The 27,733-nt window shown below is 33.1% G+C and overlaps 1 protein-coding gene and 1 pseudogene across 3 annotated transcripts in view; both read left to right on the top strand.

The window, feature by feature from the left end:
- CSMD3 (CUB and Sushi multiple domains 3) overlaps positions 1-27,733 on the top strand; it is a 1,011,591-nt gene that overhangs the window by 779,635 nt on the left and 204,223 nt on the right. For all 3 annotated transcript variants that reach the window (XM_074352931.1, XM_074352929.1, XM_074352930.1), the window contains 3 exons: positions 4,031-4,169; positions 7,468-7,655; positions 18,398-18,592. In XM_074352931.1, coding sequence (XP_074209032.1) covers positions 4,031-4,169; positions 7,468-7,655; positions 18,398-18,592 — 522 coding nt within the window. The remainder of the gene's footprint in view (positions 1-4,030; positions 4,170-7,467; positions 7,656-18,397; positions 18,593-27,733) is intronic.
- Positions 19,086-19,767, top strand: LOC105069669 (small ribosomal subunit protein mS31 pseudogene; annotated as a pseudogene).

Below are 27,733 nucleotides of genomic sequence, written 5' to 3'. Positions count from 1 at the left end.
CAGAGCCTGAGTTGAAAATTTCTAGGAAAACTCCCTGGCGGCAGTGATGAATCTTGAGGTATAAATAAGATTTATATAAAGTAGAAGGGAAAAAAGATATTTCAGGCAAAACAAATAGCATGCATAAAGGCATGTAAATTCAAGGAACTGTACGTAGTCTGTAGTTTATGAGTGAAATTATGTATCTAGAGTGGTGGTTGATGCAGTTGGAAAGGTTGCAGGAGCCAGGTCATGAAAGCTGTACTGGGGTTGGGGCATTATCTTTTAGGCAATGTGACATAACTGCAGAATTTTTTGCATGGACATAGTATGATTAGATATTTTCACTGGGAAGATGAATTGGAGGAAACTACATTATACTAGAGGCATGAGAAATAAAAAAAACACTGCAATAATTCTGTAGACAGGTAAGTATCAGATCTAGAAATACAGAATTAGAAAAGGAAAAAAGAGATAGATTGAAAAACATCTATGAGGAACTATGAGCTAGCATCTTTGTAGTGCTTCTTGATAGACTGGATTCAAGGTGCAGAGAAGAAAAGAGAAGAATCTTGGGCCTCTAGCTTTGTAATATAGATGGCTGGAAGCTAATCAAACAACCAAGGAACACAGAAGAAGAAATTTCCATTGAGGTTTGGATATATTGGATATTCTGTGTTTGACATACCCATAGGCTATCAGGTAGAGATAGCCAGTAAGCACATAGGTGTATGATTTATAATTAAGCAGAGAAATCTGCTGGAGATGATAGGCAGAAGAAGTTATCAGTATATAAGTAGAAGAGAAACTCACTGTCTGGATATAGTCAACAAGGAAGAATGGAATAGAGTAAAAATTAGAGACGATTAAATAAAGAATTCAGGAGAATACCAAAATTACAAGATGCAGTGAAAGAGGTTTTTGCCAGTAAAACTGAAGTCTGTACAAAGACACCAGAAGAAAATTAGAAGTGGAGCGGGTTCTAAAAACAGGGAGCGTGAATTTAAGGTGAAAGTCAACAGTTAAAGATGACTACAGATATGAAGAGAAAGATAAAGCCCATTATATTAGTCAATGCGCAAGTCATTTCAGAGTGAACTAAGATGTATTTGTGTTGGAGGCAAGGAGGCTGAGGGAGACAGTAATGGCTAGAAAAAGAATGAGAGGTGGAAAGGTGGAAAGATATCTAGATTCCCTAAGCAACAAAAAGGTTGTTATCCTTAATGTAATTTAAAATTAAACAGTTTCTAAAACTGAAGATACATTTTCTCAGGATGAATACTTTGGTATTTTTCTTTGAAATACAACATAAGAAACTATTTTTTTTCCCCAGTGGTGACCCGCTTTGCTAATCATGGTAGTCTGTCTGTAGGTAGATATAGCACATAAGTGAAGAAAGAGAGAATGAGATTAGACCTCCTTTTCAAAAGACTTAGTTGTAAAATTTTTAGAAAAGAAAGAAATTTGAAATAAGTAAGGAGAGACTTTTATTTAAAAGGAATTATTATAGATTTTTACTATTGTAATATATAGAAATATCAAATCACTTTGTTATGTACCAAGTTAATTATAATTCAAAAACAAACAAACAAATTCATAAAAAAAGAGATCAGATTTGTGGTGACCAGAGTCAGGGGGGTGGGGAGAGAGAATTGGATGAAGGTGGTCAAAAGATACAAACTTCCAGTTACAAAATTAATAAGTACTAGGGATATAATGTACAATATGATATGTAACACTGTTGTATGTTATATATGAAAGCTGCTAAGAGAGTAAATCTTGAGTTCTTATAACAAGGAAATTTTTCTTTTAATTTTTCCTTAATTTTAATTATGGTGATATGACTGATGTTTGCTAAATGTATTGTGGTAATCATCAAAAAACAAAAAAAGATTATTGCAAAGTGGGGGCTAGGGGAACTGCTGTGATAAGGAGAACAATGTGATGGTAAGGTCTTCAAGCATCTGAAGAGTTAGGCAAAAGAGATTTTTCTTTTATAGAGAGGAGTGCACAAGGCTAGAAAGAACCAGGCGTGGGGGAGTAGGGTGAAAGGGTAGCCCGATAGGATAGCAGACCAGAGAACATTATACTTGAGTCCAGCCTATCTTTAGGAGAGGTTGTGTGCTGGCTCAAGGCTGAGGGAGAGCCAAAGTTCAAGGGCCTCGAGGAAGGAGAAGCTTGCCAAAGTTAGGTTACAAGCAATTTTTTATGATTGATCAGTGGGACAAACAATTCAGTGAATCATTTGAGTAGAAGAATGGGAATTTGTAAGGTCTGTGTCTGGTCTTGTCACAGGAAAATGAGGAGGGAGCGGTTATTTAAGGGGTCTTACCTAAGGCTTGATAGGTGAGTCTTATCTGAGTCCTATAGTTCTTCACAGGGAGCCCATATAACCAAATACAAAAGGGTGAGGATTTCTTAACCATTAGGTAAAATTCACCATTTTTAGTTGAATAAAGGTGAAAAGAAATAGGTCGGTGGGAACTGTTATTTTTAGGATGAAAGAGACATAAGCACCTGTGGACAAAGGGTAAGAAGCCAGAGAGAATAAAGGAGATAAATGAACAGAAGTTCTGAAGCAGGAAGAGGGATTACATGACCAAGTTGAGGACGTTATCCTGATTAATAGGAGGGACTCGTATTGTAGATGAAAATATTTAGGAGGCATTGACATTTGAAGAGGGAGGAATACAGAAAGTTGAGATTGTTTGTCCAATCATTTGATTTGATACCACAAAAAACATACGGGTAATAGGTAAATAGTGGTAAATAAATCAAGCCTAAACAAATAAATATTCTCAGTAGAATAGGTCACCTGCTGTAACTGAGGCAAAGGTAGCATAGGGGGATGGGGAAGTATAATAGCAGACCTCCATTGGTTAGGTGGTAAAAATGACCAAATTCTAATCATAATATTGCATGTCTAGACTCAGGCTAAGAACAAAGATCTCAAATTTTGCCAAAAGCAAAATTCTCCTCCTTCCAATACCAGTTTCATGATGTCAAAAGAATCCAGTATAGCTTATAACTGAATGGCAAAATTTATCTGAGAAAAGTTTAATTTTAAAACTCAGATAAAAGAAGAATGATGATGTGGTGATTATGTGTAGAAGATATGCCATCATAAGAATCCCAATCTCTTTCCCTCTTACCCTCTCTCTGTCTGTGGCATGCACACATTTGTGTGTGTGTGTGTGTGTGTGTGTGGTATTTAAATCCCCAGTTTCACAATCTACCACCAGGGCCCTTCATATCTTAATTTCTCTATTTTTCTGAAACTGCCAACCCTGTGTAATATATTAAATTCTGACTAAATTGTTTTTAAGAGACTCCAACAATAATTCCCTAAAGTATCTGTCCTCTGAAATTTGAGACAATTTTTTGAGTCTCTTCATTGAAGTGTTACAGAGACCTTTGTTTGGGCCACAGTAACTGTAGTAACTGTCTGTTTTCATCAGGTAGTCAGGTGACTAGAATTTAGGAATAGCCTAACACTCAGTATAGGAGTGTTTTATTTTAAAGTGCTATAGATTCTCAGTTAGTTATCCATTTTCACTCATTAACTATTATCAAAACCCCTTCCTCCATATATAATGGTAGCAGGGAAGATGTGAAATGAGCCAAATACATCATATCCTGTTATCCCACTTACTATTAGAGGTTTTGTTTTGCTTTGTTTTGTTTCCAAGTTTTTTTAGTTACCTTTAAATTTTCTCTTAGTAACCATGGGGAAACCATTTTTACTCTTCTTCTCAATGCATTTCTTTTACATTAAATGAAATAGTAATAGAAAGGAAAGAAGTATAAATGCAACTTTTTTTTCTCTTTTGAAACCAGTAAAGGAGCTAAATTCAAAGTATGTATGTATGTATGTTTTTAGTATTTTAATGGTCTTTCTTGAAAGACAATGCAGTATTTAAGCAACCACTACGATAAAAAGTCAGGTCTATATAAAACCTCCTAAACTTTTTTAGATAAATATTTTCACAAATATGGATAGCTAATAAACTTTATTAATCACTTAAGGCATTTTGTTTGTTTTCAATTAAAGCACCCTGCGGAGGCAATTTAACAGGATCTTCGGGCTTTATTCTTTCACCAAACTTCCCTCATCCGTATCCCCATAGCAGAGACTGTGACTGGACTGTCACCGTCAACTCAGACTATGTTATCTCCTTGGCATTTATCAGGTGAGTTCCTGTACATTTCCCATTTTAAAAAAATCCTTTTTGGTCATTTTGCTTTAGCATTTGCACTAAGCAGATTTTTATTTCTATACATGACATTTTTATTATATATTTTCCACTAATTGCAAAACTAGTAGTTTGCAATAGACAGTTTACAAATCCTTGTATAATACCATAGATGCCAGTACAGTTCTGAAGGCTAGTGGGTGACCATCTTTACCGGATTCAAGATGTAGAGGAAACACGTTAAAGATTGAGTGGTTATTTACTTTTGTGAAATATTGTCTCTTTATAACTTCCTCCCTCCCTCTACTGTCACTGCTTCAAAAAAGATCACTATTTCAAGGATTTTTTCTCTCTTATGTGCATCACCCAAAACCTTTTTGAAGTATCAAATACCCATGTGAGCAGCACCACCATTGGGCTTGGGAAGATATATTATATGTTCTCCCTACCATCCTTTCTGGTGGTTTCATTAAGTCAAGCTGACAAGAAGGATTTGATGGATCTTTTTCCTATGATTGCTCAGCGGAAGTTATCCCATGATAGAACTTTACATGGGATATTCCAAAATACACATCTCTTGTTTAGCAGTGTTACTTGCAGGGTTAGCTTAGTACTGAAGTAGTGGAGGATGCAGCTTCCTGTGAGGCAAAGAAATGGCTGAGTTTGAGGCGTAGCTCTGCCTTTGTCATTTAATTACTTGGGTAAGTTATTTTCTTGAATGAACCTCTATTTCCTCTTGTGGAGTTAATATCTGTTATCACAAAACATAGCCTAACGCTTTCCCTTAAGATTTCAGTGGGAGTGTTAGGTAACAGCAACTCAAATAGGTAGAAAAGTTCTGAATTTTCAGTGTCCAAGACTAATGTACTTTGACTCTAGTAACACTACCCCTCATTCTGCTAGCATGTTAAAGCTGCTTGGTATTTACATAAAATTACAAGCTGACAATTTTTTCTAATATATATTAATATATTGAAGCCAGGTTTAAAATAGTTAAATATAATTTAAACTCATGAAAATTTAAAATGTATAAATATATGGAATTTTTATTTCTGTAATTTGTACTAATATATTGATAATTGATAATAACAAAACAACAATGATGACAATGTTAGTTACATGCCAGGCCTCACTTCTAAGACAATTTCCTGAGGTATGTACTATTGCCATTTTTACAATTGAAGAAATGGCAGTAGAAATATTAGAAATGTCAGGATGTGTGATACAGGATTTAGTGTACTTATAAAATTATTCTAGTTAATAACTGAGTGGTAGAAGGCTGTATTACATGAAATGCATGACCAAAATTTAATTTCCAGCTATGTCATTTATTATGTGACCTTAAGGAGACCACTGATGTTTCCGGGCCTTTAGTGCACTTACTGGGAAAATGGAAATGATAATCTCTTCCTTATACCACAGGATTACTGACAGGACCAAGTTAATATTTATGGAAGTGTCTTGTGAAATAGAATATGCTGTTAGAATGTACCGTCTTTCCAGTTTTTTAGGAAAAATAATCATTATAGCTAACATTCTAAAAGTTTCTAGAAAAAGACTGTTTTCTGTTTTGTTCTCATTTTCAATGATGTTACAAATCAATATTTTGAATTATTTATTTAAGCCTAAATTAGAAGTTAAAAAGAAATGTACTGAAATCCATTGTTAAATAGGCTTTTGGCCTTCAAAAAATAATACATATAGAATATACACACCGTATCATTTACAAAGGACTTGTTTCTAGTGACTCTCCCAATAGTGAGAAAGATAAGGAAGTGGTAATTCTCATTAAACATTAATGATAAAAGAGAAGAAGTTAGAAGGGTATAATTTACCCCAGAACAAAGATAGTAAGTAATGAAATAAGGCCTATCCTCTAATTTCTGCTATATTACCAAAATTCAGGCCTAATATTCACTGAAAGTTTTCAATAATAATTCATTGAATCAGATGTGTGAAGCCCCTGGTAAAATATAGCAATGTGCTGGTCCCCCAGTTTTCTCATGTTACAGGGTCCTTTATATATGGAAAGCTTGGGAACCTCTACATTATCCCCGTCTCTGTTTACCACTATTTATGAATAAGTAAACTAGTTAGATTCCCTTCTCTTATCATGCATACACAAAGGATTAGAATTGTGGAAACTTAATCTACAAATCCAGTAGATTTGGAAATAGTATCTCTCGCTTAAGTTTTTTGTTTAGACGCAAGATGATAAAACTTAAGAAAATAGTTTCTTCATTGATAGATGTTTAACAATGGCAAGCTTTACTAGTTTTATTTTATATCATGAACCTGTTAACTTTTCCTAATGACCCAGTTGAGTCCATCCTTTCCTCTGCCCATATGAGTTAGGTAATAGACAAATGATTACACGTCTTCTGCCATCTAAATTATGTGGGTTCTATAATCATTATGGGACAATTCTTGTATTTTGAAGGTTGTTAAGGCAAGTTTATTATGCAAATTTTACAATATTCAAATATTGATTTGAATAGCTTACATGCTAAAATGTCTTATTCACACACTATTTAATTTTGACAGTGTATTGATTTGATTCACCTACATTAAGTTCTAAAGGAAGAAAATATATTTACTTTCAAGAAAAGTATACCTAGTACAATGTATGGTGCTTTTTTTGAGTAATTTAAATGCAAATTTTGTATTCAAACTTTTGTTTGAACCCGGTATGTACAGTTGAATTTTAAAACAGCAAAAACACTCTTAAATTTTGAAGTCCACGTCAGATAGTACCATGACAAAGAAAAAAGAGGTTGCATTTTCATGATGAAATGTCTGGATGAAAATTTTTTGTTAATTGTTATTTTCATATACAGTTTACTGAAATAGAGCAACTTACATAAGGGTATGTAGCTAACAAGGGCAGAAGCAAAGCCTGAACCTAAACTCTGACTCCAAATCCTGTATTCTTTCATCAGCTTACAAGCTGTTTGTCTTGCAGTAATTTGTATTCCCTGTAGGCACAGTGCCAACTTAGAAATACTTGAAAATATCAAAATATCTTTTCCCTTTTCCACTGCTGATTTCATATACATATTCAGTGTGTTGTTGCCAGGCATATTTTCAAATCAGCTTATTTTGACAAGATCTGTTGTTAATTTTAAAGATATTGACTGAATTAATGTATGATTATGTGACTGTTATGCTTAATACCTTAGTAATAACCATTTCACTTTTTTCTTTCTTTTCTTTTTCTTTCTCTCTCTTTCTTCCTTTCTTCCTTCCTTTCTTTCCTTTCTTCCTTCCTTCCTTCCTTTCTTCCTGTCTTTTTTAGTTTTAGCATAGAACCAAACTATGACTTCCTCTATATATATGATGGACCAGACAGTAGTAGCCCACTGATTGGAAGTTTTCAAGACAGCAAGTTACCAGAGAGAATAGAAAGTAGCTCAAATACCATGCATTTGGCTTTTCGGAGTGATGGATCTGTTAGTTACACTGGATTTCATTTAGAATATAAAGGTAAGTGTGAACATTTGATTTCATCATGATTTAAATTGTGAGTATTTTATACAGGAGAATAATGTTGTATCAGCCATTGTCAGTGGTTAGTTATATATGCACTTCTTAATGCAGACTACCTACAATTTACCTCACTGTAGCTCTCGCTGTAGACTTTTCCTATGAGTAAGATGGAAATTAGCATTTCCCTAATGCTGCCAAAGGAAATGTATGAGGCAAACAAATAAGCAGTTAGTATACTGCAGGGGTTGGCTGGCTGAGACCGCAAAGTATTTTTTAAAAAACAATGTCCATTTTTGGAAGCTGGAGATTCACTCAAAATATCTTTATTCAAAGATTAACCTCAGTGATAAGGAGAGTGCTCACAAAGTGTGTTGACAATTATGTTTCAGAAAATGCCTAAAAATATTTAACTATGTTAATATTCAGAATAGGGAGAATGAAACATTAAATATTATAGAATATTTCTGCAAGTATTTAAGTAATTCAGTATTACAATGCCTGTGGATGTTTATAAATACATTTTTTTAAGTTTTATATTCGGTAACTATAAGGACAAATCAAATCTTCATTGTTTAAAGTTAAAATAAATTTATTTTTTGAAATTGAGTCTATAAAGGATATACTGATTAATTCATCTAAAGTTATCATTTGAGTTCTGAAAATGCATACTTTGAACTTATTACTTACCACTTTGATTTTCCTTTTTTATTATTGAAGTATTTTCAATAACTGAAAATTATACAGAATAATAAAACAAACTTCAGAGTATTTACTATCCAACTTGACAAGCCTTAACATTGTGAAGTATTTGCTTCAGATCTTGTTATTCTTGTTTTAAGAAATACAATATTATATACAATTGAAACTCTTCCTTCATTTGCTCTGGGAAGAGGGGTTTGTTTCTTCAGGACTATCAAAAGAAGTCAAGAGAAATTCCTCAATTTCACATTGTATGTATGGCATGGGTTGAGGAAAGATTTTTTAGGGAAAGGAAAAGCAAGTCAGAAAGACACAGATATTTGGGGTCCTCCAACATCTCCATGCTTGTCAGGGCAAGGTATCTGCTCAACACTGGGATAGTATGGATTTCATTCTAGTGGAAAGTGAGCCCTTTGTGGTCTGTCATCTTAGAGTAAAGTGAAAATGGTCTTGTCAGGGGAAGAACATACAAGCTGCTTGATACCAAAAAGTGAGAATTTGGGGTGCCAGCTATTTATTGGAGTTGTCTGAAAATGCTAGCTGCTTCAAACCAGGGAGTCCTGGGGAAACTTAGACCTTGTGACTATGAGTTAGGACACACTGGTCTTACGGAGACGTGAGCTTGAGCAACATGCCGGTCTTTCCTACTGGAAGAGGTTCTCCACACCACATACCACAACCCAGCTAGCTGGCTCTCCAGCCAAACTATAAGGAGCAGTCAAGGTCATTTTCAGACACTCTGCTCTTTTCATGACAGTACGCTCCTCATTCTGAATTTGGTGCTTATCTTTTCCATGTATATATGCTTGTACATATTTTTATATTTACCCTAGTGTACAAGTCCTTCATTCTGTTTTCATTTCATTAAAAATTATTTTTCATATCCTTGTGAAAATTTTTCTCTTTACATTGCTTTTGAGATTTATCAATGATAGACACATGTAGATTTAGTTCTTTAATTTCTTTGTGATATTCCACCATATGACTATATAACAATTTATGCATCTTTCTGATAGACACTTAGGTTGTTTCGGTTTTTCACTACCATAAATGAATCATGATGGAATGACCATTCTTTTACATGTCTTTTTGAACGCATCTGTGAACATCTCTCTAAGATATCTAATGCATTAGAGTGGGAAAGGGTATGAACCCCTTGAATCTAACTCCATATTACCAAATCACTCTCAGAAGAGATTGTGCCAATTCATATTCTCAACAGCAGAGACAGTGTTTCACAAACTCTGCATTTTTTATTGAGCTATAACTGACACATAACATTAGTTTTAGGTATGTGTACAACATAATGATTCAATAAATGAATATATTGCAAATGACTACCATGAGTTTAGGTAACTAACGTCCATCATCACATATAGTTATAATTTTTTTCTTGTGATGAAAACTTTTAAGATTTATTCTCTTAGTAAATTCTAAATATAGAATTACAGTATCAAGTATAGTCACTGTGCTGTATATTACATCCCCAGGACTTATTTATGTTATAATTGAAGTTTGTATTTGTTGAGGAAAAAAATTCCTCTGCCCTTCTAGTTTTTACTAACTGGTTTAAGAATTAAACTGACATGAGTCAGATAAATAGGAGAAAATCAAACAAAGGTTTAGTAACATGTACATATGGGAGAGACTCAGGAAAACTGAGTAACTTGCCAAAATGGCTGAAACTCCCACCTTAAATACTGTCTTCAGCTAAGGATGAAAGGTGTTAAGAGTAGTGGTCTGGGATGTCAAAGGAGAGAAAGGCAATTCGCTTTGATAGAAAAACAAATGTTTAATTAATAAATGTTTTCTGGGTCATGCAGAGACAAGGGGACACAGAGTGGACTCTGATCTCTAGGCCCTGCTGAGTTTCCTGCACTACACATAACTTATATTCTTTGCATGTATCTCTGGTGGAACTCTATTCCAGGAACAGGACCTTTAGCTCAATTCTTTAGGCAGCTAAAGGAGAGGTAAAAACACTTCATGAGCCTCCTATTTCTTAAAAATAATCAGTCTAGGTTAATCCTCATGGGAGAGAGACACATTTTGGGGTGGCAAATTTTGCTCTCACATATACTCTTTGATCACCTTCAACCATTTTACCCATCCTCCCAACCCTGGCCTCTGCCAACCACCAGTCTGTTCTCTGTATCTATGAGATTGTTTTTTGGTTTTTGTTTTTTTCCTTTAGATTCCACATATAAGTGAAATGATACAGTATTTGTCTTTCTTCACTTAAATTATTTCACTTAGCGTAATGTTCTCAAGATCCACCTATGTAGTCCCAAATGGCAGGCTTTTCTTCTTTTTATGGCTAAATAATATTTCATTGTATTTATATATGTCACATTTTTTTCATTCATTCATTGATGGACACTTGGGTAGTTTTCATGTCTTGGGGCTATTGTAGATAATTCTGCAACGAACATGGGGGTGCAGATATCTTTTTGAGACAGTGATTTCGAGAAATTCCACATTTTTGAAAAACCGGTGCTCTTGTCGCACTTGAGTTGTGAATCTCATGAGTGTTAAATATTATCTCATTATCATTTTTATTACCTTTTTCCTACTTACTATTAAATTGAGTATCTTTTTCCTATTTTGTATGCTGAAGTTTCCTTTTTGTTAATTGCATATTCCTATCACTTAAACATTTTTCTAATAAGTTGCTTATTTATTTATTTTTTATTCATAGGAAATCTTTTTTTGTATTGTGTATATTAATCCTTTATCTGTTATCTGTGTTGTATTGAAAATCTTACCACCACCTTTGTCAAGGGCTTCACTTTATTTCTGGTTTCTTTTACTGTTACAAACATTTAAGAAATCAATATCAACATTTAATCTTTACTTTTCTTCAGGGTTTGTGCTTTTTATATCTTGATTAAAAAGACCTTCTTTATTATAAAGTCATAAAGGCAGTTTTCTAAATTGTTCATAAAATTTTAAAGCTTTGATTTTCACCTTTAGTCTCTTTCATGTATGTGGAGTTAATTTTTATATAAGTTAGGGATCCAGTTTTATTTTTCCATGTGGATAATCAATTGTCCTAGCACTAGTTATTGACAGATAATGCTACTGCTGTCAAAAAACAAGTTTCTGTGTGAGTGCTTCTGAATTTTCTGTTTGGTTCTATTGGCCTATTTTTCTATCTTCAGGCCAAGAATTCTCTGAATTTTTCTACTTTAGCTTTAAAGTAAGACATGATATAAGGTAGGCAGAGTACACCACTTTTATTTCTTTAAAACTGTCTTGATATCTATTAACTGTTTTGAACTTGTTTTATCTAGATTTTAGAATTAAGCCTGTTCTACCTATTCAATTGGGACTGCAATAAATTTATAAACTATTTGGGAATAGATTGAAGTATGTTGATACTTAATTTTCCCATCTATTCATATGGCATATTTCTCAATTTACTTATGTGTTCTTTAGTATCTTTCAATAATGTAATGGTTTATAATTTTTTTAATAAAAATTTTATCATCTAAATTTTAAATGTCTTGTAGTTTCCATTGTAAATAAGTGATATTGTTATTATTAGCTTTTACTGATTGTTGCTAATAATAAGGCCACAGTGGATTTTTGCAATTATTTAGCATATTAATTTTCAGATTTTTTTTCTCTTTCCTAATATGAGCTTTTGGGTCTATGAAATTTCCTCTAAGTACCAGTTTAGCTGTTTTGCAAACACTTTGATATGTAATGATTTATTATTATGTAATTTTAATGTTCTAACTGCACTGAATTATGACTTTCATTTGCTTAAGAGTTGCTTAAAAGTGTTTAGAAATCTTAAAAAGAATTTTAATCTATATTTAACTATAAATTTCTAATTACTTGCACTGTGGTCAGATATGTATGATTCTAGTTCTTGGCATGTTCTAAGGTTTGTTTTGTGGTCTTTTTATATGGTCAATTTTTTAATGCATGTCCCCTGTGTGCTTGGAGAAGACAGTGTCATTTAATTGATGGGTCATGTACTCATTAAAGTAAACTGTTTTTATATGTCTCAAATACTTAGATCCTCTTTGTATTTAAAAAAAAATCCGCCTGGCCTAGCAAGTATTGAAATAGTTCAGAAAGTTGATTATAATTCTTAATTTTTAATTTTTTTCTTAAGATTTTGATGATTTTTGATGTATATATTATAAGAATCTATTTTCAAGTACATAAATACCATATTTTTCTCCTTTTTTGATGTATTGGGTTTACTTTATTTATGTTTATTTGCTTTTCAGATCTTATTTTGTGCTTTCTATTCCTTTTGCTTTTTCTACATTATCAATTTTTTTTCCTTTTGTCAAAGTCATTTATTTGCTTGTTTATTTATTGTATGCACCCCCTTTTACTCTACTAACCTCCTATACATGTGCTAAAATATAAGCTTATTGAGAGCAAAAACTCTGTTTATTTACCGCTATACAATGAATGTCTTAGAATAATGCCTACACATAGTAATTGTTTGATAATTATGAACTGATTGGTTTCTAGTAGCTTAAAGAGGTGTTTTCTACTTTAAATCAAGCCATAATTAGAATCACAGAATAATAACATTATTGAAATGTAAACAACCTTAGAGATACATCACTGTCCTGCATTTTGTAAATGAGAACTTGGCTCTTTAGGAATAGCTGCTTATATCTACAAAGTGACAAGCTTATAAATAAGATCTGTTAAGGAAGGAAGAAGAGAGAGACAGAGGAGAAAAAGAAAGAAGAATTTAAGCAAGTCAGTAAACCAAATCAGTTTCTATTGTGAATTACTATTTAATGAAACATTTCCAGAGATCTCTAGGATAAAAGATACAGGAAGAATGTCACAATAGTACCATACTCAGGGCAGATGGTGCTAATTTATATTCTTTCTCATGGAAACTGAACTTGACCTCACAATTGTTTCTCTACATAACATTAAAATCCATGCAATTAAACACTTGAGATAAAATCTATTTGCCATATCTCAGCTAAATATATGTCTATTCCTATTTATTCCTATGTCCCAGCTTGATCAATTCCCATCTCCCATATTTCCAAAAGGTTAAAATTTATGCTGCCATGGGAAAGGGGCCACTGATGCAAATTAAAAAAAAAAAAGACAATATTAATTACTTATTATATACTTACTCTGTTCTAAGTACAATGATTAGCTCTTTTAATACAGTATCTGTATTCTTACCATGAACAGGCATACTTTTGACTGCAACAAAAATGTTAAACTAAGGGCTTTGTAAGTATTGCTATCCCTGTTTTACCAATGATGAAATTGAGGACCAGATTGTTAAAATGAATTGCATAAGACAATATAATTATTACCAATAAGAGTAAAAGCAAATAAAAATATGAGTACAGGCAGAGAGAAATACATAATTATTCCATTATCTACAGTTCTTCTCCTTGGACCCTCTACTCCCTACCGTCCTCATTACTACACCAATGCCCACCTGCACACAATTTCGCTAGGTCTTAGTTTTATACTCCATCTAGTATTTCTTTACCATGTTAGTATTGAGTTTATCATACTTCCCAAATCCAACCTAATTGATTTTCTTGACTGGTCCTCAAAACCCTCATCCATAGGAAAATTACATTCTCCACTTCAGGGTCTCTAGGATCTGTCTTTTTTTACCAGTCTCCCTATTTTCTATCCTTATTTCAATAAAATGTTACCTCTAGTTGCTTAGTTTCTTAAAGCTGGTATAGTGGTCTTTATTTCTGCCATAAAGAAACTAACATGTCAGAATTTTCAAGATAAAATGTGCACCCTCAAAATGAATTGACATACATGTGAAGGCCCTGGATAATAAAAAATACTTCCTTTGTAATTTGTAATACATGTCATATACCTTAACTTAAGCATGTTGATTTCTGTGAGCACTGAAAAAGTAAAGCTTTAAGTCCAGACTCACTCTAAATAATATTGGGTCTCTACTTGAAAAGCCACAGGTCCAGCACATATCTCTATTAGAACTCACACAGAGTATAGTTGCCATTGATTGTGTTCATACCTGTCTCCTCATTTCCCTCCTGAAGATGAACACTGAATCATGTTCCTGTTTTTTGGCAAATACATAGTAGTTGTGAAAACAAAACATTTGAACAATGAGCAGATACTGTATTTAAACATTGCAAAAACATAAGCTTGCTAACATGGATTCTGGAAGGAATACCACTTTTTGTTTACCTAAAGCAAATGGTGGATAGGCTCCAATGTTGCAGACAATGGTAAACTGAAGCAAAGAAGTAGACATTTAAAGGTAAGGGGAGATATTATGCTAACTTGAAAGTAACGTCTCCATAGACTTTAAATCACGCTAGTCTTTATTTATCTTCTTGTAATTTCAGTGTGATACAATATTCACAAATTTACAATTGAATAAATATTTAGGGTTTAAACAGTACTCTCATTTGTATTGTATTAGTATTCAGACTTCAAAATTATGTTAATAAATATGTCTTAAATATTTATAATTATAGTAGTTAATAAACATAACTCGTAGTGATATTTATACTATTTTAACAAAATATATTGATTTACAAGAAAGAGAGAATATATACAGTTTTGTGCCACTGAAGGGGACCTCATAGCAGCTGGTGCTTTAGCTGGCAGGGGATGTCAGTTTATAGGCACCAGATATGTACAGTGGAAGACTTATGAATGGTTGTTTATGTAGGGTATTAGCTAGCCACCTGTTCCAAGAACCTTCAAGTATCATAAATTACTTTCTAAATTAACATACCAGTTTAAGGGAAGATACATTTTTTCACACAGCAACTTACTACATTTCAGCTTTACTCTGAGATATTATAGGACAATCATTTAATTTCTATTTCAGCAGTATTTTCCAAAATAAAAGAGATACATGTGTGGTTTATATTTATTCTCCAAAAGCACCCTGAGAGATCTGGCCCTATGTGAACTATGGGTCTTCCGCTAGAGAGGGCCTCCTGAGACTTACTATGATCCTATGAGAGGACTACAGTGCATACACAGCTTGAAGCAACTTTAGCTCTTAGCTGCTGAACTCATGCTAATAGGTATATGCACATCCACGCAGTCCACTATTCTGGAAATAAAAGGCAGTTGGACATTATGTACTCTAGTTACCTCTCAAAAACAAAAATAATATATAACTAATTACCTACAGAATAGCATTATTTATAATATTGGCCCCTTTATGAGTGTATACCTATTATGTGGGAATAACTTTGCTTTATATATATATATATATATATATATATATATATATATATATATATATATCAACATCTGTATGTCTTTATTAATAAAATGAGAACAAGAACATAATAAAACTTTAACTTTTCCGATTGGATCTTCTTCAAGGCACATTTCTCAGCTCTCTAATGTCAAATTTTTTAATTAAAATAAGCATTTGGGATACTTTTATTTCCTGTGGAAAAAAACTTGAAAAATAAATGTTTTGTAAAAATGGAAAAAATCCATAGCTAAGATATAAGCTTTATTGTTTATGCTCACGTCTATCTTCCAGCAGACATCTTCTAATATACTTTATTTGGAGAGTATGTGTCAAAGGACTCTTTTACCTGGGATCTATTCATTTCAGTAGGCAAACTACAGTTAAGGCAAAGAAAATTATTTATAAAAATAATAGTATCAACTTGCCTGCCTCACAATTTTTTTTCCAAAAACTAAATTTTTCCATCTACTTCCTAGACCTTCAATATAGGGATTCTCCAGATGTTTTCAAAATGTCCAGATACAATTGCTATGGCATACAGAGATATAAACAAGGCAGCATTATTCATAGAAAGCTATTCACCAAGGATTTAAAGTACCATGGAAACACAATAATGAGATAAGTGAATCCTCTCTGAATGAGGCTAACAATATAAAATTGTTACAGAGGCAATATATTCAATTTATCTACCATATTTCCCTTTCCTCAAAAAGTAGGATGTTTACATTATAGATTTCACTGATGTATCACTGAAAATTTGGGGAAAACTCTAAAGAAGGGAAAAAGCAAACTTCTCAAAAGATAAATGTTAGGCAGTTAGACTTGTCAAAGAGATTAATCCCTTTAAACAGTAATTTCAGTCTTTCTTTTTCCCTCAAGGGATTTAGCTCAATTTCATGAAGGCCAGCTGTAATGCTAGGTTGCTGTTCTGCCTAAAAATTACATTGTAGTTTTCCTGCTTGTTTAAGGAAAGGTTTATTGTGAGATTTTATTCTTAAAAATAAACAAACCAGCCTCAGCAACACTAAAGCCCCATTCTTAGTGACCAAACTTAATATTCACCCTGCTGATTCTTTCCTTAAAACAGTGATATTTTAGCTGGGAAGAAATATAGTTCCTTGAGCTACAGAGCAATTTTTATATTGGAATCTGAATATAACATATGGTATAAATTTTTTGTACTCCTGTGTGTGTGGCTAGTGTACTCGTGTTTGGGAGAAGATTAAGTTATTTGGTTTGGGATTGAAATTTAGGAATCCGGTTTATCTGACTTACAGGCTCCAGGACACCTTCTCCCTTTAAGTCCTTCATCTCGCTTTCACCTAGTCAGCTTATTCTCTCTCAGTGCCAGGTTCAGATGTCAGTTCTTCTGAAGGGTTCCTGAATGCTTTTCCTAATGTAACACATCACAATCACAAATGTTTATTGAATATAATTATTTTTAATAGAATATAAATGACGTGTGGGCCTGAATATTTTCTCATTGTCCACTGCTGTATTTCCAGAGTTAATTGGATAATGGGTTTGTTGGAAGGAAGGAAGGAAAGAAAGTGAACCTTCTTCATTCCTCTGATATTCTATCAAAATCATAAAATGTTTGATTTCATCATTTCATCTTTAGTTGAATTTGTAGAAATTTTATGAAGTATTCTTCCTAAAGCCCAAATTTCTCATCATTTTCTATAAATGTTGAAGCACTTTGAACTCTGCAGGTTTTTATGAATGGAAGAAATATATTCCCCCTGTTACAATTAATCAGATTTTGATATAGCAATATAATTTCTGTAATAGCGAAACATCGATATTGTCAACTTAAATTCCCATGATTCCGTGAATCTTATCCAAAAATATACCTACCTCCTGACTTCCCATTAACATAAGATAAATTCTAATTTAGAAAATCACATTTCTTATCTTGAATTTGTGATGACCCTTACATTGCACATATTATTTCTAAAGTAATCTATAATAATAAAATAAAAACATTATGGCATTACACAGATATGTTAACAACATAGCGTTTTACTACTTATTCCCCTAAGTGGATGAACTAATCTATTTCTCTATATATTTTCAAAGTTTTCTGTAAGTCTCTCTATTGCACTTTTCTGGGTGCCCAGAAAATAGGTCTTTGTGGTGAATAGACTTTACTTTTCAATTTATCTGTTATTGTTAATTTTGAAAGTTCTTGGCTTTGACACAGACTCTCTGTCCAAAAAGATCATGGTTTGGATATTATAAAGATTTTGTTGCTATTTTATAATGGGTAGACCTCTGACAGAAATGTGGGGAATAAATATAGGAGGTAGGTTAAGAGAAATGGTTTCAGGGCAGAGAAATGTGGTCTTTTACTTTCTTCATAGTGGTGAAATGAACTGAGCTCAACTTAGGTAGTAGTACCATTTCTAGGTTCAGTCATATGGAATAAGTGTACATTATTTGGGGTAAGATCTTTTAAATAAAAAAATATTAAGTAAAGAAAGAAGTTCTTTTCTAAAATAATTTATTTAAAATACTTATACATGGATTATAGGACATAATTTATAATAAACTTTAAAACTCTATGTTTGACTATATATATTAGATACTAATTTTAATGAGAGACCAATGAAGAATTTTATTCTTTTACTAATCACTATGAATTAGTAAAATGTCAGATATAGATAAGGGCTACTTTGTACTCTGAGCCCTCAAACAGAGGCAGAAAGCGTGCTGGTTGTTTCCATTTGTTTAAAGGTAGAAATGAAGAAATATTAAATGTTTCCTAAAAAATAGTATTTAAAACAGTTTGTTTTTTTCAATCAACACTGTTTTACAGCAAAACTCCGAGAGTCCTGCTTTGATCCAGGCAGTATAATGAATGGCACCAGACTTGGAATGGATTATAAATTAGGGTCAACAGTCACCTATTACTGTGATGCTGGTTATGTTCTTCAAGGTTATTCTACACTCACCTGTATCATGGGAGATGATGGAAGACCCGGGTGGAATAGAGCCTTACCAAGTTGTCATGGTAAGAAAATATCTGGGGGCTGAGTTTTTATTATTAGAAAGAATCAAGGAATATTTGAAGTCATTTCTGTGTTTTTTTTTTAAATCAACCATTTAGCGTACAATCAATTACAAGTGTGGTTTAGGCAGTGCAGAGATTTTTATCAAGGATTTTTTCATTGGATTCAGTAAAGAAATGGTTCTGGAAAAGTGCTTCTATTCCCAAGTGTCTCTAAAGCAACATGCACATTATAGTAGGCGAGCTCTCTGAGAGCAGGCATGTTGCCCATTCTGTTCATCTGTGTGCAGTCAGGATTTAAAGGAGTGCCTGAAACTTCAGGTATTAAGAAACAATTGACTGAGAAATTAGGAACTAACACACTGAAACTGACATTTCAACAAATGTAGATAAATGCAATAACTTAAATATGGTTCAAAATTAGTGATAAATCTGTCTGAAATAGAGACACAGAAAGCATAAACATTTCTCCTAAGAATTAGGCTGTCTAAAAGTGATGACCAAATTGGAGCTACTCAGGCAGCTCCAGCAGCATGAGGAAGACTCAAGGACACAGAAAATTGCAGAAATACCTAAAATTAGTTTCAGTAGCATAATGTCAGATATAAAAGTTGCCAGATCTGCCACAGCTAACATGAGTACGAGACCAGGGCATCAGATTCAGTATGTTGAAGGATCTGACAATGATCGTAGCCAGGAGAAAATCACTGATCTTTGAAAAAGTTTCAGTAAACATATACTCAAGGAGAAGAGACTTAATGTTTTTGCAATTAAGGCAGTTAGTGAAGAGGCTCCTGAAACAGAATCGCCTTCACTTGGGGTGTGGAATTTGCTAAGCAGTTAGCTGCAGTAAATGAACAGCTCTTTCAGAATGGTTTTGACGAGATGATCTAATGGACAAAAGAGGGGAAACTGGGAGTCCCCAATTAACAATGAAGCAGTTTTTGATGATGATGGCTCAGAATTTCATGGATAGGATAATTAACTGGAGGATTTTCCAAAATAAGGGCCAATCCACCACTTTACATAGAGCTGGTGCTTTGTGGCTTTTTCAAAAGCCCGTATCTGAGTGTTAAAAGAGATTGAACATAGAGTGATTTAAAAATTATTTTAAGGAAAAGCAGGTCATCCTTAAAGAAAGTTATATACAGCTCCATTACAGACCATGGAAATTTTAATTTCAAGCTGTTGTAGATGGGTATTATAACTGGAGAAAATAATTTTGCTAAAAAAAGACATAATACTGCATGTTCAAAACTCACATGCTTCTATATAACTCTGTATTTATGAGGATAGAAACACAGTGAAAAATACAATTTAGTAAGGAAAAACAATGATATCACCATGGAAAGCTATCACAGACTCCCTAGTCAGTTGAGTGATCCAATGCATGGTACAAAATTGACATGGGAATGCTATCATCCAGGGCAGATTTTCCAAACTATAGGTCACCATCAGTGAGTCATAAAATCAATTTACTGGGTTGTGACCAACATTTTTATAATTGATATAAATTGAATAAAATAAAGTGAAAAAGAAGAGAAAAACATTTAATTCAAAGAACATAGGGAAGATTTTTTTATGGAACTTTTTCAGTTATATATACAGAGATAAATAAAATACAATAAATATACATATACTTATGTTTGTGTGTGTGTGTGTGTGCGCATGTAGGTATATATGTATATGTTTGCAGTGAATTTCAGTGGGACAAGAAAAACCAGCAACTCTGATCTAATGATTTAAAGTATGTATTTCTGATGTCTAGACACATGGTAATTTTTCTTAGTAGTGTAATGTCTTTACTTATTAGAATTATATGTGCATAATTTCTCCCTTACACAAATCATTTAACCTCTTTAAGCTAGTGTCTCTCATTTCAGGGATAATTGAAATTCTTTACTTCAAAATGTTGTTATAAGAAATAAAGAAAAGATAGATATCTACTAAATGGCCATTCTATTAATATCAGAACATCTGCTTAATTCTTGAATTAATGATTTCATCCATCAAAAGATAAAGGGAATAAAAAGAAACAATTAATTGGGATTTAAATTCTGCCAAAGAGAACCTATGACTTGGAAGTTTACAGGAAATTTAAGAGAAAAAGTGATTGTATTATCTTAGCATTTAGAGCCATACGAAAGGGAAATCTGTTTATAGGCAGAAAAGCATACTAAACCTAGAAAAGCACTTTTCAAAATTTACTGATGGAGAAAAATCAAAGGATACAGAAAACTATAGATCAAGGATAGGTGTTAATCACTGAAATAAATGAGTAAATAAATAGATTTCAGTGACAAATGAGAAAGACGGGAGCACCAGAATATATAGCATTCACTAAGAATATGCCTGCCTAAAATAATTGTTTCTTTCCAAAAGATTTCTCTATTCGTAGGTCATAGAAATGTCAATTTCAGCATGGAAATATGTCATGATATGTAGAAATAAATCCTTCTGAACCAAAAATTTTTCATGGATCAATTATAGCTCAGTTAAGTATATTTCATATTGGTTGAACTGTCATATTTACAGCCAATTTGGAGGGAAGAATAGACCTGAATTCATGTCTTTTTAGTGTGTCTGTAACATGAGGCAAGCCGAGCTCTGATTTTTTTAAACTCTGAAGCCAGATAATAATCAGTAATTCAGTAAGTTATTGTGAAGATTCAAATATTAAACACAACACATAGAGAGGGCCTAGTGAAGTTCCTAGCAAATGCTGACATGTTAATATATGTGATTTTTAACACAATGTTCTAAAAAAAGCATAGCACTGGAAAACATTCATTGTACTTTGCATGTATGTTATGTTTTAGTTGAACTAGTATATTTCTATCATTTTAATATTAATTAAATCTAATTTATCAGTGTCATTATATGGATACACACTCACTCAATCCTGAAAATAGTGTAGGAGTTGAGGATTTTAACATTTCTTAAGAGAGAATAATTTTTACTATTACTTAAGTATCACTAGACTTTTAGCCATAATGCCAAGGTATGAAAATCAAATCAAAGTTATTCAATGCTTGCTTTAAACTACTTGAAAAAAATCAAGATTTATTCATGTTAAAAATATAACCATAACCAATCATTTCTAGTATGGTTGAGGGGAAAATAATGCCCATTTTTGGAACTAGATATATTTAAATCTAAACAATGATTTAAAAATAAGAAAAAAGCCTTGGTCAACTATATGACCTTGTTAAATTTATTTGTTTTGCATATCTAAACATGATATAATATTGTGTAATTTGCAAGGTTATTGAGATAATTATATTAAATTACTTATTTAAGCATTTGGTTCTGTGACTGTTATTGTCACACACTAAGGAGAGCTTAATACATTTTAGTTTCTTGATCAGGTCCACACATATCTGTTTGTTTTCCTTCATGGTTACCATACAGAAATCCAAAATATACATAACTGGCTAATTTTCAGGTTTAATACATTAATAATTAAAAGTACAAATTACTGTGTAAAGCATGTGCAATAAAACTAGAATTCATAAGCATAAATTTTTCTTGAGATAAATTTTGTATTTTTTAATCAAAGTAAAATGTGCTAAGTAATAACTAAGAATACAGGGAAGCTTAACATTTAAAACAATGTGAAGCAGTGGTCGTCTGCCATACTCCTCTCTATTCTATTCCTTATCTGAGTTTTCTAATAATTTCTATTTCTAACTGCTTTGATGGCCCTCTCTGTGACTCTGCATAACACATTAAGCTCTATTTTTTATGTACCCATATTAGACACTATCTATTGATTCCCTAATAGAACAGATAAAAAGTTATGTCACATCCATAGCCCCTCTCTTCAGTGTTTCAGAGTTATGTTATTTTTGGTCATTCTAGTAATTGCCTTTGTCATGTGTTAATTTGCTTATGCCTCTATTTATGATTTCATCAAGCTTGAGAATTAAGTTACCAGTCTTTGCTGCCTTTCATGCTAAGTCTTACCCCATTGTTGGAATCCTGACAAAAGTCTTTAAGAATGTGGGCAGGAAATTTTGACTGACTGGTCGACTTTGTTGCAGAGTACAAGAGTAGGGGGTTGGTAATTAGACTATGATCCCTAAGTGCTAAAATAATTATTTATTTCTTATAACGTTGCTTTAGTCCTACCCTAGAACATCGTAAGTTCATGAACTCTTGGGCTGCATGTTACTCTTTAGCGAGCAAGACACAAATTTATACAAGCAGGCTCTTAGAGAGTATTTATTTACCTGAACTGAACCCTAAGAATTTGCAGTTGGTCTATTTTAGGAGATAGATTTTTATCATGGTTTAGGATTAAGTGTACATTTTAAATCTGAAGAAAATGTTTTTAAGAGCTTATGTTGGACACTGGGAGATTATATTTGTCAGAAGTAGATCCAAAATGATAGCATCCTGTGGTAAGTCCTGCTCAACGATGAGAAACCCTGCAGTTTATCTCATGAGAATGTCACATATATTAAATGATGGCAGAACAGGATATCTGTACCTGCAACTCACTTTGTGATCAAAAAAATGTGTTTGGAAAATAACTTCTTCCCTTCTTATTTTTCAGACTTTGAAAAGTATCTGTTGAAACTCTAAGTTACTTTAGTTATCTATAAACATACTGGATTAAAACAGAAGTCATATATCATTCTTATCCATGATCTGACTCAATATTAGGTAAAGATAATAAAACACAAATGGTGACAGAATCCATATTTTCCTTACTATTCATTACTTGATTTTTTTTCTCCTAATGATATAACATGTGTTTCTATAAATACATCTCTGCCATGATCTAAGGCACCAGCCATCTCTTATCTCAGCCTCTTTCCTAACTAGTGTCTCCCATTCCCTTGTTTCCCCACTCAGTCCTCTTCTGCAGAAAACAAAGTAATCTCTAAACCATATTTCAGACTATATCGCATATTTGCTCAAAATTATCAGTGGCGTCCTAAATCTAAATAAATGCCAAATATCTTATAATAAGAAGCTCTACTCAGTCTGTCTGTATACACCCTGACCTCTTTAAATATTGTCCCTCTTTAGTTTACTCTTTGAGCCACACTGGCCTCCTGGATTTTTCTTCAAAGCACTGCTCACACCTCTGCCTCAGGACTTTTGCACTTATTTCTCTTTCTGCCTGAATCTTTTCCCCCAGCTCTCTGGCTAGCTAGCTCTGTCACTGCTTTCAGGCATCTGATCACTTGTCTTTTTAGTAGAAATTTTTTTTTCTATTTACTTTCCCCTTGTACCCCAAAGCTCCCAGGATAAAATCAATGTATCTAAAATTAAAACAATATATCCTGGGTAAAGATATCTCTGATGTGTAAATCATTAAATTTGTAAGTACTGGCTACAGTACCATTACAATATAATTTTGTTGATTGATTGATTAAAGTATAGTTGGCATGTACACGTGTACAACATAATGATTTGATATTTGTACGTGTTGCAAAATGATCACAATAGGTCTAGTTAACATCTGTCATCATACATAGTTATAATTCTTTTTCTTGTGATGAGGACTTTTAAGATCTATTCTCTTAACAACTTTTAATTATGCAATTATATTAATTATAGTCACCATGCTGTACATTACATTGCCATGACTTATTTATTCTGTAAATGGAACAATTCAATATTCTTGATCTTTTCTATTGCTATCGCATACAATAAGCATCCAACTGATAGAAAATTATGATAATAAGACCTTAAGAATAAATGTTTTTGGACTGTTGAATAATCACTAGCTGGGCAATTATTCTAAAGAAGAGAAAGTATCATTCATTTCTTTTTTTCAGGTGTCCAAGTGTATCAATTATATACCTGGCCCTGTAGTAATTATTAGGGATAAAAACATGAATTCAATATGGTCCTTGCCTTTAAAACGTATACAGCATGATGAGATACAAACAGATAAGGTACATTGCTAGAAATAAAAACAGAGTATTGTAAGTGCAGCATGGAGGTGCATCTGACCTAGTTAAAAAGAGAGGTCAGCAAAGTCTTCCTTATGAAAGTGATTCATGAACTTAATCTTAAAAGTATAAATAAGAAGGAACCAGGTGAGGCACAAGGCATGAGGGGATGGTATATTTCATACGAAGAGTGAACAGGGAATATTGCTGGAATTTCGAGCAGCTCTATAGGGAGGAGCATAGGGAGGAGGACTGGTGGGAGAAAATAGCTTACCTGTGTTGAGCACAGTTTGAAGTTTTGTACACATATGATTTTTTACCTCACCACAACCCCATGAATTAGAGACTACTCATAGTCTCATTTTATAGATGAGGAAACTAAGACAAAGAGTTTCAGGTAGTTGTTAAAAGTCACACTTACTTAGCAATCTTGTTTAGGAGTTCATGCTCTTAATCACTGCCCTATAGGTAGGCAGGTAATTCTACAAATGACCTTGTATTCATCTTTTTATATCTAGAACCGTAGAGTGCCTGGCTCTTAACCAGTTTTAGTTGGTTAAATGTCTCATGAATGAGTACCTGCACCAAGAATAAGTGTTGAGATTTTTGGATTCTCCCTTTATCTCTGAAATCTTCCTCCAGGCTAGGTATGAGAATTAAGAAAGGGTAAATTTCTACTAATAACTGATAAAAAGTATTCACCTGAAATGCATTTTTGCATTCCATTTGAAATACAACTTTGCACAGAATACACATGACTCAATAGATATGGTCAGTGTTAACTCAGTGCTTTTGAAAATCTACAACATTGTTTTTTAATACCTTTGTTTCACTCATGTTAACTTAAGCCCTGGATTATAGCTTTCCAACTTTAGTGTTATCTCTCATTAGTAACCTTATATGACCTACTTTTAGTTAAATCATATTATTTGTGCGTATGAAGAATTAAATAACCGAACTCTTATTCCAGATCTTCTATTTAAATTGCATGACTTGCCCTCAGCTAATTCATTATTTCGAATATCCTCTAAGTTTACAAAAATTTTTTGAGATGTGAAAGAAGTCTCGTGCCCATGCTATTATAAAAGCGGATAGAAATTATCTAGCCTAATATACTAAGCCATTTAGTATTTGATGTCATTTAAATATGTTATATAATTAAAGCATGTAGATGAAAGATATATAGACAAAGGCCTAGCAGTAAATTATTTTTGAGTATCATCAGATAACTGCCTTTAATCAGCTACACATAGGAATTTTGTTTACAGATATAATTCACAGATTATTTGTCAGAGCTATGTTCTACAAAGAAGTGCACTGTATTCTGTATTGAAAAAAGTTAAGGTAGTATTGTGCTAAAACCAAAGCATGTTTTATTTTCGTTTGATAGAAGGGAACGTATCTGAAAGGTAACAGGAAGGGAAGCTGCTGTTATTGAGCACCTGCTAGTTTCCAGTCACTCTTACATACATTATCACTCCAGTTGGCCTCCTGCATGCTCCTTTAGAGAATCATTAACATTGTTATAAATAAATTCCTCCTGCTGTGGATTCTGAAACATACTATATAGTGTCACCCATGTGAGAAACAGTTCAACTGCAAATCAATGCCTGTAATTCAGAACATATTTTCTTGTGACCACAGACTTGGAATTCATATTTAAATCTTTTTATTTTCCCTTATTTTGGCATCTCAGTCTACACCATGTCTCCAGATGGGTAGTTACATGGCTTCTCATTGTATTAAGATGCCCCCATTCTTTACTACCATCTAGTCTGTATTAAAGTCAGACTTCAAACATGCCTTCCTAATGGGTTGCTAGTTATTTTACCCAGAAAAACAAAACAATTTGTATAGAAAGTTGAATCAACCAAGTGATTCTCTCATTACAGATGAAGAAAGTGAAGTATGTAACAGTAACTGTTAGAAGTCATGGTGAGATTCAAATGGTATTAAGGTAATAAGACAAGAGATTTAAATATAGCCAAATATTTTCTTCTGTTGAGAAAACAAAAATTCTACTAACAAAGTTCATTCCACAAAACCTAAAAGAGAAAGAAAGCAGTTTTATTACTGGATATGCATGTCTGGAATACAGGGCACGTTGCAGGCGGTCCATGAAAGACACTACAAAGACCCAACAGAATCTCACACAAATGTATACAGTGAAGAAAGAACAAATAACACTTCTTTTATCTCTTTGAGAGACAAATTGATGTACCTTGTCTTTTGCGTACCTTGTGAGTATACCTTGTGATAACCTGATTTGATCTCAGAAGAATTTGTTTAGTTTCAAAGGTCAGAAGGCTGGAAACCTGGACTGTAAAATGAAAAGGTTGGGCCTATTGTGTTCTCAAGGAGACACCCTAGACAAGGGGGAGAGGGAGGGTGCTGCTTCCCTTCCCTTTATTAAACACAGAAATTTTCATCTTATACTATCTTTAACCAGTGAACCACTCACTCCAAGACTCCTACGGGAGATGTATTCATAAAAGAAAACAAAATAGAGCTCTCTGAGTGACAGGGAACTTGGTTCCTAAACCCAAAATACATCTAGTGAGTTAGACTGAGCCACATGTGAGAGTTAGTGAGCAAATCTGAATCATATTTAGGCTATGGTTCTAGATAGCCTTAAGCATATGTCAATCCTAAGAGTAGGTATTTCTCCCAAAGTTCCAAACCCAAGTTTTAGGACCTTTTTGATGCCTAAGAAGGAAGAATTCATCAATTCTGTTAGGAAAGGAGACAAAAGAGCAGGAAAGAAAGGGTCCTTCAATGCACTAATATTTTCCAGATCTTCTTAGGCCAGAGCAACAATCTATGAGCCAACCTTCCTTAAGGAAAAGAGTAGATAGAAGGTGACAAAGAGAGGTGGTTTGGGAGGAATCTAATTGGAATAGAGATTCCTTTGGTGTGTGTGTGCATACTCTGAGGAAGCCTATGGATCTTAGAGTCATCTTTTTAAATGCATAAAATAAAACAAATCACATAGGCTTGAAAGAGAAACCAATAATACTGAAATATAGTTATCGAAGTACTTAAAATCTATAATTGAAAAAACACATTTTGGATGTAATAATATATATGCTTCTTAATTAATGCTTTAAATTAGAAGTTCCAGCAAGTATAGTAACTACTGTTATTTTTAGTAGTGATGAGCATAAACAATATTTTGAGGCATCTGCAATAATTGTATATAATTTTAAAATATCTTTGATTTCTTTTGGCAACAAAG

Source organism: Camelus bactrianus, chromosome 25 (genome assembly GCF_048773025.1).
Source record: "Camelus bactrianus isolate YW-2024 breed Bactrian camel chromosome 25, ASM4877302v1, whole genome shotgun sequence".
Lineage (NCBI taxonomy): Eukaryota > Metazoa > Chordata > Mammalia > Artiodactyla > Camelidae > Camelus > Camelus bactrianus.
Note: the sequence above shows the minus strand (reverse complement) of the source record. Positions and strands in the feature narration are given on the sequence as shown.